Source organism: Lissotriton vulgaris, chromosome 5, assembly GCF_964263255.1.
Source record: "Lissotriton vulgaris chromosome 5, aLisVul1.2, whole genome shotgun sequence".
In the NCBI taxonomy this organism is placed as follows: Eukaryota; Metazoa; Chordata; class Amphibia; order Caudata; family Salamandridae; genus Lissotriton; species Lissotriton vulgaris.
Window position 1 is genome coordinate 1167929727 of NC_141693.1, and position 17302 is coordinate 1167947028.

General features: G+C 45.5%; 1 protein-coding gene across 1 annotated transcript in view; it reads right to left on the bottom strand.

Moving 5' to 3' along the window:
- SFXN4 (sideroflexin 4) overlaps positions 1-17302 on the bottom strand; it is a 138745-nt gene that overhangs the window by 84134 nt on the left and 37309 nt on the right. Inside the window, exons 6-9 of the mRNA XM_086922928.1 lie at positions 10245-10270; positions 9340-9393; positions 9106-9165; positions 8958-9026 (exon numbers count right to left, since the gene is read on the bottom strand). Of these exons, the coding sequence (XP_086779054.1) occupies positions 8958-9026; positions 9106-9165; positions 9340-9393; positions 10245-10270 (209 nt within the window). The remainder of the gene's footprint in view (positions 1-8957; positions 9027-9105; positions 9166-9339; positions 9394-10244; positions 10271-17302) is intronic.

Sequence of the window (17302 nt, forward strand, 5' to 3'; positions counted from 1 at the left end):
TCCAGCCCCACATAGAAATCAGACGCTGTAACATTCTAAATCCTGCCACATTGTTACCTTCAATTATAACAGATTCAGCCCCGCATGATTGTATAGAGATCATTAATGCAGTAACAAAGCCCCGACGAGACTTAACAGATGTTCCACTGACCAACCCAGACCTGACACTTTATGTGGACGGTTCATGCATGAGAACAAGTACAGGAGAGTTAGTGGCCGCATACGCAGTAACCACTGAAACTGAAGTCAAAGAAACACATCGTATTGACACACTGTCCGCTCAAGCAGCAGAGCTCATCGCTCTGACCCGAGCCTGTATACTAGCCAAGAACAGAAATGTTAACATATACACTGATTCTCGTTATGCTTTCGGAGTCGTACACGACTTTGGAATGTTATGGCAAGAACAAGGTTTCTTGACTTCCCACGGAGCCAAGATTCAACACGGTCTCCTCATTCAAGCACTGTTAGTAGCAATACATCTGCCTTCGGGCATATCCATCATGAAGTGTAAAGCACATACTAAAGTTACAGACTCTGTTTCCCAGGGTAATGACCTGGCAGATCAAACAGCAAAGCATACAGCATCGACTCACACCCAGACAACTGATGTGACAAAGATTATAATACCGACACATTGTATGGCTGTTAAGGATCCCACACTAGATGTAATCGATATTCAGACACATGCCACTCCAGATGAAATCAAGAAATGGACTGAACTAGGAGGGATCCAGACAGATCAGGGATGGATGACGAAGGGAAAATCTACATGGTTTCTCCCCGACTCTATGGTTCAAGTCATAATAAATACTGCACATAGTCCCGCCCACCTAGGAGAAAAAGCCATGTTAGACAGTTTACAGAATCTCTGGTACAACAAACATTTACGAGCAGCAGCAAAACAGAAAGTGCGTACTTGCATGATCTGTTGTCAGTTCAATCCAGGTAAAAGCGTCCCTGTAGAGCAAGGTGGATTTCATCCTCCCGATCACCCTTTTGAAGTCCTCCAGATGGATTATATCCAGATGGACCGATGTCGAGGATTTAAGTATGTCCTCGTAGTCGTTTGTGCACTTTCCCGTTGGACCGAAGCATATCCAGTCCCAGACTACACTGCTCCGACCACTGCCAGACAGCTGGTTCGAGAATTCTTCCCACGGTACGGCTTGCCTCGTATCGTGTACTCAGATAACGGACAGCCCTTCTCGTCCGAGCTCATGAAGCAGGTTTCACTCCTACTAGGATACCAGTGGAAATTCCATTGCGTCCGACATCCCGAGGCAGCTGGCCTTGTAGAAAGGCATAATCAGACACTTAAGACCCGCCTTGCTAAAGTTTGTAAAGAGAAAGGGGTCGACTGGATAGTCGCCCTGCCAGTTGCATTATTCTACATGAGGATGGTTCCTCATTCGAGATCAGGGCTATCCCCGTATGAGGTGGTTTTTGGCAGGCCACCAAATATGTGGGGGACGCCCATGCCTAAGAAAATAACTGATGTTGATTGCAATATGCTGACAGATTACCTTGCCTCCTTGATGTCTGCACTCCAATCATGTCGTTCACAGGTTGCTGCAGCTTTTCCCGACAACACTGATGTAAAGCCACACGATGTCCGTCCAGGAGACACGGTGTTGATCCGCAACTTCGATAGGAGGAGTCCGCTGGAGCCCCGCTGGCAGGAGCCGAAGCTCGTCCTTCTGACCACGAGGACCGCTATCAAGGTTGAAGGCCGCAAGGGGTGGATCCACACGAGTCATATAAAAAAATGCAATGAACTTTTACCCGAAATTGACTCTTCCACCCCCTCAAAGGACTGCCTAGAATCTAGTGACTTTAAAGTTGCCAAAAGAGAGAAAACTCCGCAAGAAGAGTACAGAACTAAATTACGATCTAGCAAGTCAGACAGTTTAATTGTTTAAGTCCTCCCCTAGGTGAATCGGTTAAATTAGTTTCTGACATGTATCCCCTAGATCGAGATAGAGAGAGAGACAATTCAAGAAACGTGCATACTGTAAATCATTCCGTAGTCACTGTATAGTGACATTATTGATTTTGTTTTTTCTGAGCCTTCTGATTATCGTTGCTAGTATAATGTTGCCTGTATATTACCCTATCTTCAAGCATACACAATCTGCTTACAATGTCTCCGCCGAACATTCTTTTAGTGAATTACCCTTACATGAGTTATCTTACAGACTTGCGCTGCGCAACAATACATTCATTAGTATGTTACATCACTCCCATCAGACTAACAATGCTACCAACTGTTGGATATGTGGCCGACTCCCTCCCTACCAGAAATACAAGGGAGTTCTGCCTCTTTTTTCCGTACCCGTTCACTCACAATGGCTCCTGTGGTGCATGGTTCAGATTAATTAATTCTTTAGATTCTGATATTGCTATTTTCGAAGGAAATTGGGTTTGGGGAAACCTGAACTTAGTTTTGCTTAACACCTGCTACCCTGACAAGAAGGGACTTCCCACTAGGACAGGTACTGATCTAGAAAATGAAGTATATGGTCTAGGTAATTACACACTTAACCTCATGATTCTTACTGTTGAATCCGAAGCTGCCCCAGTTCTCCCTGCTATGTCAGTATTACCAGTCACTGGTGATTTATGTCTCAGAAAGAAGGGTTCAGTACACTTAGGTCATAGTAAATGTACCACCGTGATTGAATTCAGTGATCAGGGCAGGTCTACATTTAGAGCTACTCGTCATTCCTACTTTGTTTGTGGCCATACCGCATACATACGCTTACCTCTAGATTGGGATGGTACCTGTTACATTGCCTTCCTTCTGCCCCCTGTTTTCCTAGCTCCTCCTGATTATCACAGAAATACAAATCTAGTAAACAGTAGACTCAGACGAGATCTCCCGATTGTCGACTATACTGAAACGGCATGGGAGCAATATACAGACTTTAATAAAGGTTTCTTCCCCTACTTAGGTGCTGTTTTCAATAGTAAACTGATACGTAAATTAACTAGAACCCTCGAAGCAGTAGTGAATGAAACTACCTCCGCTCTAGGCAACTTAACAGAGGAGCAGTCCGCCATGCGGGTTGTTGTTCTTCAGAATCGTCTCGTTATTGACGTCATCTTGGCAGATAGAGGCGGAGCTTGTAAGGTCATCGGGTCAAGTTGCTGTGTTTTCATTCCAGAAAACGCGCCAACTGTATATAAAGCTATCACCCGTCTTCATAAAATTGCAAGTTTGATACATCAGAATCCAGGCACCTGGACTTGGTCCGGTTGGTTCTGGACAACGTTGACTGCTTGGGGATGGAAGATCCTATCCTTCCTAGGCATTGCCCTTGTCATAGTATTCAGTTGTTGCCTATGTCTACAATGTGGGCCAGCGATTTGCGGTCTGTGCGCCACATCATGTATTCCGCATTCCAGCTTTCATGCCAAACGCGAAAAGAAGAAAGAAGAGCAAATGATGTTACGTGAACAGACTGATCGGTTCATGAGGATCGATATATCATGAAGGGTCCGTAGGGAACAAGGAGGGAATGAGGAAATATAAATTTTATGGTCAAGAAATGTTCCCTAACGTACCCCACCGTCTCCATGTACGAACTTAAAGTGCATGTAACTTCCCTCCTGTGCCAGCTATGAAGACGCAAACACATTTGCGTCCAACGTTAACATGTCCTCTTTCAGACCCACCCTGAACGGGTTGAATAGTCCGTTTCTAAGTATGCCTTGCCAACGTCTTTTTGTGGTGTACTTTACACGTTTTTTCCAGCCCAGGCGAAGTAGGCCCTGAATTCTGCCATCGAGCCTTTTCCTGCCTTCAGACTCTGAAATGCCTCAGCCTGGGCCGGCCTCTGTACCCGTGACCTCTGCCTTACTCCCTGCGCGGCTCACGGCGCTTAGCTCAGCCTGTTGCCTGCCAAGACTGTATTCAACCTTCGAATTATCTGTTCCGCTCCTCAAAACTACATTCCTGCCTACTAGTTTAAGTAAACATCCTTCCAGCTGCAGAGCAAAGGGCCCGGCCTCACTGTCTCGGTCCAAGTAATTCATAGTCTCTGTTACCATGGTAGGCCCATGCCCCCTCGCATCTCATGCAGACACTTAGACGCTTATACACGCACTCACAGTCAGTATAGAATAGCTTCTGTCCGAGAGACCTTTTCCGTCCAGATAATATGGTTCCCAAACATCAGATATCAGATATGATATAGGAACGAGTTGATCTGACATGCCAGACTTCTGTCTCTTTCCTCTAGTGTAAATGTCAAGTCCCCTGCACCCTCCAACTTTACGTCAGTCATACGTCATGCAGCTGCGCGCGCACCCTAGTTACCGATTCCTGCTGACTCTGCACTATTCTGTCATAGAGCCACCCACTTCTGACACTTACATGTGACGTTTCTAGAACACACCTCTGTGCACGCCTTAGTTCACGCCTTCTGATTACGTATTGCCAACACGTGTGCATCTTTATCTTGTCTCTCTCAGCTGTTACGCCTTCTGCATTGACTTCTATTGTGTATATTAAGTATAAAAGTAATGTAATGTCAATAAAGTATGCTCTATCCCTTCCTGCACCCCTGTGGTGGCAGAAACCCGATATCCGTTACCTGACCCATTCCTTTTAAGGAATAAAACCCCTAAGAACTCTAACACCACGGACTCTGCCTCTTTCTTTCCGATTGAGTTATTTTTGTTTAAGTACTTACCTGCATAGAAATTAAGACGGTAAATCAAATATTTACCACACCTTACTGAATGCCAACATGTTTCACTGCCTTTCTTTTATTTGGGCATTCTTCAGGTTCCAGAATGTTCGCCACAGCTCCTAGGTTGGACACATCATCATTCTAAAAAACCTCAATAAGCCACCGTGTTTCCTACCAGCTTAGAGGTACATGAAATGATGAAAAACACTCCCCATGTGAGTCCTCCTTTTCGATTCTGTCCTTCAGTCGTTACATGAATCGACCGTGGCCTCACGGAGCGTGTTGTCTCCTTCATGCAGGCAATTGGCAGGTCTGACCCATGAGGGCCAGAGCTCCACCATACTGCTCGGTCTGTGGCCCAGCTATCTAAAGAGAATATAAGGCCTCAGACACTGGAGTCATTCCATCGGAGTAATGGGTTAACTCATTTCATTTCCGCATGTCTCAGTGTAGTGAGTTTGGCCATTTACAGGTATGTGACATTCACCTCAATCCTGTGTTCTGGAGAATCCAAAGTACTTTGTAGAGAAGCGGGGACCTCAATTATTAAAAGTGCAACTGTCATCTCAAACGAACATTTCTCCGACAGTACTAATAGGTGGATACATCGTTTCCAGGGCTTTAAGGAGGAGGTTGGCAGCTGTCTGTGGAGTAAGTCGGGGTAAAGTCTCCGAGGCCTTACTGTCACTGCTGGAATACATTTCATTGTTCAACAGCTGGGAAAGGGTGTCATCAGATGAATAGTCTACAGATCTTTGCAGAAAAGTTCCTGCTATCATAACAGTATCTTGCTTATCTGTTGCCCAGTGGTTAGAGCAAAGGCTGTGTGCACTTCTAAAATTGGGCGCCCTAATTTGAGTTCGGCCACCGTCCAACTGCTCTTCCATCCAATGCCGCTGGTCGTTGGAGGGGAGCCAGACATCGTCAGGCTTGTTCTATATTCCACCCCCACCACAGCATTGTGGGTCCCAGAGTTCCAGCAGCAAGCCTCCCCCCCCCCAACTCCCTGTTTCTCACAGTCCCATCAATCTGGGCTGGACCCAAGGTGTCATGCCTTATTGGGGGAGGACAGACACAACCACAGTGCCATGGCCATCCAGCCAACACCCGCACTCCGTAGTTGACAAGGAACAAACTTGTGGTAGAAGAGTGGGGCACTCTACAGCTTCCCCACTCTACTTTACTTGAAGTTACGGGGGCCATGAGGTTCCAAAACCAGTACGGTCGATGATAGTCGGATTCCTCTGGGGCTCGGGCCGCCGAAGAGTGGCCCTCAAGACCCTGATGAGACCGAAAGACGAGGGTGGGCTTGCGGTACCGGACTTCGAAAAATACTACCTAGCGGCGCAACTACAGACCCTCACCCAGGAGATAGCCAGGGAATTCCGGGGCCCGGAGGACAGGAGGGGCACGGGGATGGCCAGACATGTTCTCTCCTTCATAGCGCTGCGACAGCGGCTGGCTTTACAGGACTTATCGATGGAGGAGAAGACCATTCGCCTGTGCTGGAACCGGGTCCATGCCCGGGGCCAACTGCGAATACCGTATGCGCCCGAAATACCTTTGGGCATGCTGACGGCTCTGCCCCATGGCGGTGATTGGTCGCGGTTAGCGGACTGGGAAGACGCGGGCCTACAATTGGTAGGGGACCTCTATGAGGACGGGGCGCTTTTGCCCTTTCAGGAGCTCATTGACCGCTTCGAGGTTCCTCGCGGTGACTTTCTGTTGCACTCGGCCCTGGTCCGAGCGATCCAGGCACACTGGAAGCACGGGCAAGAGGAACCCCCTACATCTCCGGTGTGCCAATACGTCATGATGTCTGCGGGTACGGTAAAGGCGGTCACTTGCCTCTACGGCAGACTAATCAATGAGGGGATGGCCCCCCTCACCACTTTGAGAACCCGTTGGGAGGAGGACATAGGTAAGGAGATCCCGGAGATGACCTGGTCCCAACTCATGCGACGAGCCTGGAAGGGCACGCGTCACGCCCGATTTCAACTGGTCCATTACTATATACTTCACAGGGCATATCTGACCCCGGCGAAAATCAAACAGTATTTTGCTACGGACACTGCGGACTGCCCCAGGTGCCAGGCGCCGGAGGCAGACCTCCTCCACATGTTGTGGTCCTGCCCGGGATTGTCCTTATACTGGACGGAAGTGGGGAAGACCCTGGAGGAGGTAACAGGGAGGTCATTATTGGTTGATGCGGCAGTGGGACTCCTCCACTGGTTTCCACATACCCCCAAAAACAAAATTACTAGCAAATTCATTGATTTGGGGCTTCTCCTTGCAAAACGAGAGGTGACCAGGAACTGGAAGGCACGGGTCGGTCCAACGGGAGACCGATGGCACAGCGAACTCTTGAAATGGGCAGCGGGAGAAAGCACGCTGAGATATCAGTTAGCTAGGAGACAGCATAACGAGAAGGCACAGGAGGCAGCGCTGGAATGGGAGACATTGGTACAGGCCCTAAGGGATTATTGCGCCCCCAGCGACTCCGAAAGTGAGGAAGCAGCTCGCCCCGAGTCCCGATAGGCGATTACACCTTTTAGATCTGTTACTCTCCTCATGGGTCCTCTCACCAATCCTACTGCGGTTGTTGCCGTGCACTGATGGCGGGGTGGGGCGGGGGTTAATTCGGTTTATAGTGTTTTGGGGGAGGGGTTTTCTTTTGGTTTTGTGGGCTTGTTTAGAAAAGCAGATGACGGACGATGGAACATCCGGACCAGCTTCAACTTCCTGTTGAGCCCCCCTTGAATTATGCCGCCCAACCATTGGGCTATGGGCTGAATGGCTGTGTACATATTGCTGGGGGACGGAGGGTTACATTTCACTGACTTTGTTTGATTTATAATGCTGGTCAAGTATGTAACAATTTGCTAATTCCTGCAATAAAAATATATTTAAAAAAAAAAAAAAATGAGGTTCCAAAACCAGGGGGCAGGGGGCTTCAGATAGCAGGTTCTTCCTTCCGGCCACCTCTTCTCTCTGCTTCTGCTTCCATTCAGTTCTGAAGGCCTGTGTTCAGGAAGTTGCCGCCATCTTGGAGCGTGCTGCACACTCCCAGATGTTACTTCAATTTTCGTCGTTCTTTTGCTAGGTCTGGCTACAGTGTATTGATTGACTATAGCATAGTCTTTTCACCAGGCTTAAGCCGAAGGTCCTCAGGAGGGAACACATCCACTCCCTCAAGACTCTTCCTGATCGAGGTGGTAAGGAAAGATTATTTCTTCTGCTTTTTTTGCTTCTCTTTTACCAGCAATAGAAGTCAGCTCTGTTTCACTCGGGAAACTCACTATCTTACAAAAACCTTTGGTCCCAGGCACCAAGGGCCACAGACTCGGCTTCTAAGGCCAGCTTGCAATGTCCCCAGACCATGGGGTGCAATAAGGCCCGTCCTCCCACAAAGGATGTACGCCAAACTGCTTTAGCAACTTCTATCCCTTTAAGCCATAGTGCTTTGCCCTTCAGTTCCTCCCTCCTGTCATCTCAGGAAATCTCATCACTTCCCTAAGTGAGAAGACACTCCTCCAAAGGTTTTAAGGGAGTGTATATCATAAAGACAGAGTTCTGCAATCGTTCTTCTATGAAAGGAGACTGACATAAAAAAGGCATAGACAAGTAGCAGCCAACTTTCGGGATTCTGCACTCAAACAAAGAATGACTAGCAGCCCCCAGGCCTGGAGTGAAATTATCAGATTTCAAGCAGATAAGCGCATATTAAAAATCACTAATGTAAAAGCAGAGTAACATACTACACATACAAAGATCTAAGCCAGGCCAGAAATGTTATCGACATATGCAAGTGGCCGAATCTACCGATTTCAGCCTATTCTGCATTTTTGATCAATCTTGTCATTGTTCAAGGTATATACTGAAGTAGCATTTAACAAAATTTCAGATATGATTCTAAAGTTGCAGGCTAAAAATCTTACAGTTCAGAAAGACTACTTTAATTTGGATACATTTTAAAAATCTTGCTTTCAAAACTTTCAGAACATGTACACACTTTTTTTAAACTTACCAGGAAAACGATAAGAATACAATTTTCATCTGCTTCAAAAAATCCGAAAAGTCGAGAGTATTTCTGAAAATTCATGAATAAATAAAACTGTTCTTGCCAATGCGGTTCTACCTTCTTAGGGAGCACCCAAACCCTCCCCGCTATTTTAGCTCTCACGGTTGGTAAATGAGAAGCTCAGATAACACAGCCAAAAGAAATGCACACCTTTCTAAAACAAAAGTGTTTGCACCTACCCCCAAAAGTGCTGTACAGGAGACTGTAGACAAGAGGAGGACCCCTTGCTTAGTGCGAAACTGGTCGACCTGCAAAAATAAAATATAGCCCTGTCAGTAGCAGCTGCTACAGCGTAAGCACTCAAGTGATCGCCAGAGAGCAGCATACCTGGTTGGTGGCGTTACCATTGGCCAAGTTGAATCCAGCACTGTACGCCTGGAACAGCAGCTAAGGAGAGGAGGAAAAATGAACATGTGGAGTGTGGGATATATCTGATAGCTCTCAAGGAGCCTGCATGGATGCTGAAAAGCAGAGGATGAAGAGGGAAAAGATTGGGGCAGGTAATGTGGTGAAACACCACATGACGGGAGACACAGACAAAGATGGAGAACGCAGACGAACCTGCCAGAAAAACGCAGGCTTCACTCCTTGGTGGGGCAGCAACGCAGCAACGACCTTAAATGGGAAAAATTATGTAAGTATTAAAAGAGGGTTCTCTATATTAAAACATTCTCAGTGCATATTGGTGCTACCCATAGTGTTGCTGATTAGTAAATAAATAGTAACACCTTGGCAGAGGGGACCACACCTATGCAGTAATACACAATCTCACCACACAAAGTGCCCTTGGGCAATAAAACTGATCCTGGTATCAGATCTCCAGTTTGTTGCAAATGTAGGGTGGGCACAAAACTCGAGGGGCAATGAAGTGATGGGGGAAGGAAGAAAGGATCTTGCATGTATGCCCATCCAGGGGAGAACTGATGACAGGAAAGGATCTGAGGAAATGGTCAGAATTCAGTGGCACTCAAGAATTAAGGGGATCTATAACAAGAACGAATCTGAAACTTTCACAGGAATATGAGGACAGAAAGGATATGAGCTAAACGTGGGATCTTGCGAGACAGACAAGGAATGGATAAGGCAGAATGATCTGAGGACTCTAAGGGAGATACGACAACAAACAGGGTTCTTAGGCAATCAAGGATGGGCATCTAAGGACAGACAGGGATGTGAGGGGATCTGGCAAGAGACGTGGATCGGTTGCCAGTCATTAATCAGAGGCCATGGAGCAGTGCTGCTGACAGGCACTTGTCCTTTCTCATTTCACACCAAGGATAAACATAGACCTCATTCACATCAAGCAGAATCTGGAGTAGAATAGCAGTGTTCATCAAGCATGTGCATCCACCCTTCATTCACCAAGTTCTAATGCTGCTCCTTTGCACGAGGGAGCACAGAGCGTCAATGTAACCACTGACGATAGCCTTTGTTCTCCATCTCTCCAGTCTTAAGTCGCTACTCACCAGTGGAGCACCAACGGGAAGGAAGGCTGAAAGAAGAACAAAGTAAGATAAGTTCACCAGTCATGGGGATGTGACAGTATTCATGGCCATGTCTTCAAACTGCACCTCTCACTGAGGTGACATAGTAAACTAGGAACACTGAGGGCCTGATTACGAGTAAAGTTGTTCTTTTTCAAACTCATAAATAACAATACCCCGGGGTACGTCATTTATCAGAGCAAGAAATAGCTCTTATTGCAAGTTTTCAGGGAATATATAACATGGGGTTGGTGTTCAACATACCAAAATCTGCATGGTATGGTAAATACTGTACAAATTTCCCCTGTTAAATTTCGGCACGGTTGTCCTGTTAAAATTTAATGAAGGTTGAGTGAGGTATTTAATGCATTTTATCATTATTTGATACGCTAAAAACCTCCTAACTCGTAATTCTGACCCATGCACAAACAGGGGTTTACACATGGGTCAGAATACACCAACTCACTCGTAATCAGGCCCAAAAAATAAACTGAAGCACCAATGAAGAGTGAGGAAGTCACAACTGCAATACTTTGCAACAAAAACAAAAAAAAGACTTGCTTGGATTTAACAGAAAAAAAGAAGGTTCTGAAACCTATTATTAGAAGCAGAGCCACAGTGTAAATCTTCTACCCCCATGGTTTGACATCCAACTCTAAAACTCTTGGCTACTAAGGTAATCTGTATGATTCCATGTAAAAAATACCTTTATACAAGCCATAACAAGGTGCAATAACAACCCACCTTTAACCTCTTGCATGCGGCCGCGATTCTGAGCCTGTGTGGCAAAATCGCAAGTGGGCGGGTTCATGACGGCCCCCAGCCGTCATCAGCACACGAGCGCCGTAGTGCATGACGGCTGGGGACCGTCATCAGCATGCAAGGGGTTAAAGGTTTAACGGTTTTAACATATCCTTTTAATTATAATTAAATAAGGCTTGCCTATGACCTTTAAGATTTACTTCACACCACAACCAACGAATTCCTTATATGTTTTGAACTTTTGATTTCCCAGAGGCACCCATTTGGCATAGTCCTAAAATTATAAAATATGCACAAAATCTATTTGCCAATACAATATACAACCCATCGTACAAGGGTATAGCAAGCATTCCACAGGGCACTTCTTGTAAACCCCTCTCTGGTAAACAGTAAGATTACATGTAGCAAAATACCTGCCTAGAAGTTGTAACACTGTGTAATAACAACCCACCCTTAAAGGCCTATTATCTTTAACACCAGCTTTTCACAATAAATAAATCAGGTCTACGGCCTTTGTCTTAACTTTGCATAATACACAAATCAGGCCTACTTCATCTAACTGAAAATTTTCCAACATAAACCAAAGAGGAATATAGTATTTGCCACTGGCTAGTCACAATAACCAACTCAGGCCTACTGTATAAAGCGTAGGCATTTCCATAATCATCAGGCATACAATCATAAAATTCAAAATATGCACAACAGCATACAACCATCCTAACAAGGATTATTAAAGTGAAAATCAACTCTAAGAAATGTCAGATAGGATTAACCAACACCATCAACCCTTGCCAATTACACTAATCTATACGTTTCCATGTAAAGACACCTGTCTACAATCTAACACAGAGTAATACCCGCCCATCCTTAAAGTTTTATTGGCTTTAACACATGTGTTTATGTTTATTTATTGACCGCAACATACACCAATGAGATTTCTCGGTGCTACATCTGTTAAGATGAGGAAAATTGTGATTAGCTGCAGCATAACATTACATTTTTACGAATTTCCTAAATAAGAGTAGGCAGGATGGTGTGTGCAGCTGAAGTGGTAATGTGCTCCATAACTAAGTGGCAGCCACTGAGAAGGCTCAGTCTATATAGATGGGACTTCAAGCAGAAACTCCATGTTGGATTGTAACTGTCTGGATGAACAGACCCAACACTTTTTTGGGTCAAGAAGGTTGGTATACGTGCATAGACAGCCTAGTGCACAATAAAGAGTGCTTTCAACGTGATCCTATACTGTATTGACAACCTATGTAATTTCCAACTGCAGTAGTTTTTTCTGGATTGGACTGGATTAGCGCATGCTTCACCAGGATTCTTACCTTTTTATATAAAGAAGGTAGAACTGGACTGGTTCAGTTGGAAAGAACAAGTTAAGGGACAGGAGTAACTTTTTAGGAGATGTCAAGAACATTTTCAGTGTTGCTGAGATTTAGTTTCGGATAATTTGTAGACATCCATCTTCTAGTCCCCTCCAAGCATGTAGTGTTTGACTGGTTAGGGTCGTGCAAAAACCGAAATAGTAATCACGTGTTGTCCATATATATGTAGAACCTTGTGTCTAGATTGAGCCGGATAACAGCTAACGGGAACATGGAGAAATGAAAAAGCAGAGGGGACAAAATTGAAACCTGTGGCAGGCCATAAATAATTCTTTGGTTGTTGAGGAAAATGGCGGTAGAGAAACAATCTGTAGAGAACCAATTTGAGTTTTGGTACTTAGGAGGAATATAAGCCAGCTCAGTGCTTTGTCTCTGAACCTGATGTTACATAATCTTCAGATTAAAATATGATAGTTTATTGTATTGAATGTGGCTGACAGGCCTAGGAGAATCAAAGGTCCTGGGTTTCTGGCAACCATCACTCTATAGAAGTCATTAAGTGCAGCGAAAACAAAAAGTTCAGTATCATGTCCTTGCCTGAAACCAGCCTGAAAAATATCCAATAAATTGTGATTTTTGGAAGAGATTTCAGGGGCTCTCCATGCTCTACAATCAGGGAAAGCGGTGGGGTCGAATGGTCTGACGGTTGAGCTTTTCAAAAGCATGATAGACGGTGGCCCAGCTAATGCTGGAAATGTTAGAGACAGCAAGAGAGTCGAGACAGCTGCAATTCGACCAGCGCACAGCCACTATAATAGTAATTCGCAAACCGGGCAAGCCTCCTGAAGAGTGAAACTCATACAGGCCTATATCCCTGCTAAATATAAAGGCAAAAGTACTCGCTAAAGTACTGGTGGCAAGACTGACGCCGGCTCTATCCTCACTTATTAACATTGATCAATCAGGGTTTTTGCCAGGCAGAAGCACTCATCAGAATTTGAGGAGGCTATACGGTGCGTTACACACGACAGCCCAACCACATACGGGGCAAACAGCAGTGATGGCACTGGATGCCTCTGTGGCATTCAACAGTATTGAATGAACATACATATTCGCTGTCCTGGCCAGACTGGGCTTTGGGACAAAGTTCTGCACCTGGGTAAAGCTCCTGTATAAAGACTCGTTGGCAAGAGTATGGGTGAATGGGGCATTATCAGTGCCCTTACCGCTTGGTCGAAGCACCAGGCAGGGATGCCCACTGTACCCCCTTATATTTTCCCTTGCACTGGAGCCACTGGCGGTTTGGATCAGGGCCGACCCGGAGATATGGGAAATCCCCTTAAGTGACAGCTGGGAAGAGCGCATCTCTCTATACGCCGACGACAATATACTATATGTATCAAGGCCGTATTAATCAATAACTTGTATTCTCCACATTTTTGAGCTGATTTGATAGTTACTCGGGCTACAGAATCAACTGGACCAAATCAGTGGTTTTCCCCTTTGCAACCCTAAACCCCCCCCACAAGGGGGATGTCTCTGTAACCGCTATTGACTGTTTAATGTTTGATGTAAAATGAGCTATTTTAATAAATAAGATGTTTAAAAAATAAAAGAATTGTAGTTTTCAACAAAGTCTAATCAAATTGTTCTAATAACTTGGCCAAATATTGTAAGAGAGAATTGGGACGATAATTCCCAGCAGCGGCATTTAGAGAGGGGTTGTTTAACAAAGGTTTGATATTAGCCATATTCCATGAGACAGGCACAATTCCGATTTTGAGTGACCTTGAGAAAATGGCTGGGATCTCTTTTGGACTCCTATCATACGTCTAAAAAGTTCTTTGGAAAAATTAAGAGGGCTGTGTAGACATAGGGAGAGACAAGTAAATATGCTTTGAACTAGTCAGGGTTACTGCCTTTGTTGTACGTGTTCATAACAAACAGATCAGACCTAAGGCATCTGACATAATAACATTTTCCCAATGAAGCAATCAGGCCAATAGCTTTATCATCATTGGCATGTCACCTTTACCATTTCAGGCCTACTGTTTTGAGCTTAAGATTTCCCTCAAGGCAACCACCGGGCATACGGCCATAGAATTATAAATAGGAAGAAACTGTATTTGGAGAAATAATATTCAAAAGTATAAAAACAAGTGTTAACAAGAATTATGAAAGCCAAAATCTTCTACTGCGCAGGGTTTGTCAGCTAGGGTTTACCAACACCAAAAACCCTTATTAGCACAGTAATCTGTGAATTTCCATGTAACAAAATACCTGTATACAATATAACCAAGTGTGATAACAGTCCATCAGCGACGTTTAACTGGCTTTATCATATGCTTTTCACGATAAATAGTCCGGTATACTGCCTCTGTTAAAACGTTTCATACTAAATAGTCCAGACCAGGGCTTCCCAAGGCCTATTTACTAGGGGTCCTGAGTAGTTGGGCCAAGTACTTCCCCTCTGCACTTGACTTTCAGTGATCGAGCAGTCCAAGATTTCTCAGTAGGAGATAGGTGCAAGATATAAGAGGGCTCATAATTCAAAATACCCTGCAGGGGTCCCAATAAGATGATTGTCCAGTCCCAAAAATGTTTGGTGTAAAAAGCAGCATTTATTAAACATGCCAAACACAGCACACTTAATAATCCATACAAGTAATCGCTCAAGACTCGCACTCTACCCCTTTTCAGAGTAGTGCTCACCCCTGCGTGTCTTCTTGCCCCCTCCTCTCCTCCACGCTATATTGCACCCCTGGTGGGTTCTAGGAGATGACCCTAGGTGTTGCCCACACTAGCTATGTGCATCAAAGTCTGGCTTTGCCCTTGAAGGTTTTTCAGCTCTTCAGGAACTAGGACTGCCGCGCTCTTACAAGGCTCGTATGGGCCAATAGTCCTGCTTCCACCTTACCCCAACCGCACACTTCAGGACAGTCCAGAAACCGGGGAGTTTCTCTCCCCCACGCTTCACACTGAAAAGCTCGGACCAAACCCTTTGATCTGTTGGCGGGATCAGCATGCTGGGGAGGTCGCCGACAACGCCGGCTTCTAGCTGTAGCGGCTTCACTTGATCACAGTTCCTGTCGGTAAGTCGGTGAACCAGCGGCAATCCTCCAGTATTTTTCTGACTTGTTCCCAAGCCCTTCTGCTGTTTGTGAGTCTCTTCAGACACGGCCATGGCCTCAATGGTCCCAGTGGCCCCCACCTGGCATACAGGGGGTCGCAGCAAAGGCAGTATTCTTGATCAGGTTACCACCCCGAGACTACATGTGAAGAGGTTAAATATCTGCGATGTACTAGATTTCAAGTGGTCGGTAGCTGTACTGAGCAGGCCCTGAATGATGAAGGCTCAACACATGAGCCATCTTGGAAGGAGTCTCTGCAGATTTACAGTTGCTTTGTTTGATCGTTCTTGCCATCTAAAAGCAAGGCCGTGATCGATCCTGAGAAGGTCACTCCCTCATGTCACCCTCCAAACAGACTTCAGTCAGCTGAACACTACTCTGTGCTCTTCATGCCAAGGGTCTGCTCCCCTCCTCACAACAGGCAGTCCAACTTCCTTTTATTCCAGTAGATATAAGCACTGCAGACCTTTGAAAAATTGTCGGAGTACTACAAGACTGGTGGGGAGAAGGCAAAAGAATGGTCCTGTACTAGATCAATGTCTTCTCCAGGCTGGCGTGAAAAATCTAATTGAAGTCCAGATGATTTACAAAACATTAGCTCCAAGGCCATATATTGTAAGTAAGTTGTTGCCTGGGTTAATCAAGTAGCAAGCTTTATTTACAAATTCAAGCACTCCTCTGGTAAGGATGTCGTTCTGGGAGTAGAAATAAGGCATGGTTCACTAGCAATAGTTCACTACACCAAGATTATCTCATCAACGTGTTCTGCTCGTTAGGTGACGCTCAGCAAAACACAGGAAGGGAGGAAAAAGAAAATCAGGTAGAGTGTAGGGAGAAAGTGGTATGGCAGGGTGCAGGCAGATTCCCACAACCCTCCGAACACCTCTCGAGTTTCATTGTAGGACCCTAGGGCAAAACACATGCAGGTTGAATACACACGCTATGTTATCCTTCAACACCTTTTACCCTGCACTTAAGTTTTCTTCTCGACCCCACACCAAGCACACATGTAACATGCCACCCATGGCGGTGGGGGAGTTAAAGACGGGCCCCAGTTATTGTGACTGCACAGATTTTACAGGGAGGAGTCCAGTAGGTCTCTTTCCTCTACGGGTACAAATGAGGAGCCCTGTGACCATACTCCGCTGTCTCCGGCCAGGAGTCTCATCACACCTTGGTGAAATAAATCAATTTCTCTTCTCAGCTATGGCTGGGCGTGCACTTCTGGAGCTTTCAATGATGTGTGCATTCTGTAGTCATTATGGAATGTTAGAAAGGTAATGTGCAGCACCCCTATGAACTCTCAGCTCCTCATGTTCACCACTGGTCAAGCAAGACAGATACAAAATATTGAAAACGACACCCTGGCTCTGCTTTTCCCAGCTAGGCAGGAAATTCCGTCCCTACTACCACGTCACACAATGATCATAAAAATAATAATAGAGATCTTTTGAATCGTGGCATTTCTAGCAGTCTGGCGTAGCATGTGATCAGATGAGTGAACTTCAGGAAAACTGAAAAATGTCCGGACAGCCAATGTGTTTTTTAGAATAGTGAGGCTTGTCCCCACTTAAGTCTGTCTTCCATTCAGCAGCTCGTTTCATCTATGGGGCCAAAAGAAGCGATCACATCACACCGTTGCTATCCACCCTCCGCTGGCTTCCCTTCGAGGCTAGAGCTATCTACAAGACCGCTTGTATCACCCACAAAGCCTTGCACTCCTCCTCTCCCCGCTACCTGGTGAATAAACTGAAACTCTCTGGAGGCTCTAGACCTTCACGCAATGCAGAGAATCTACTGCTTGAACCTCCCACTT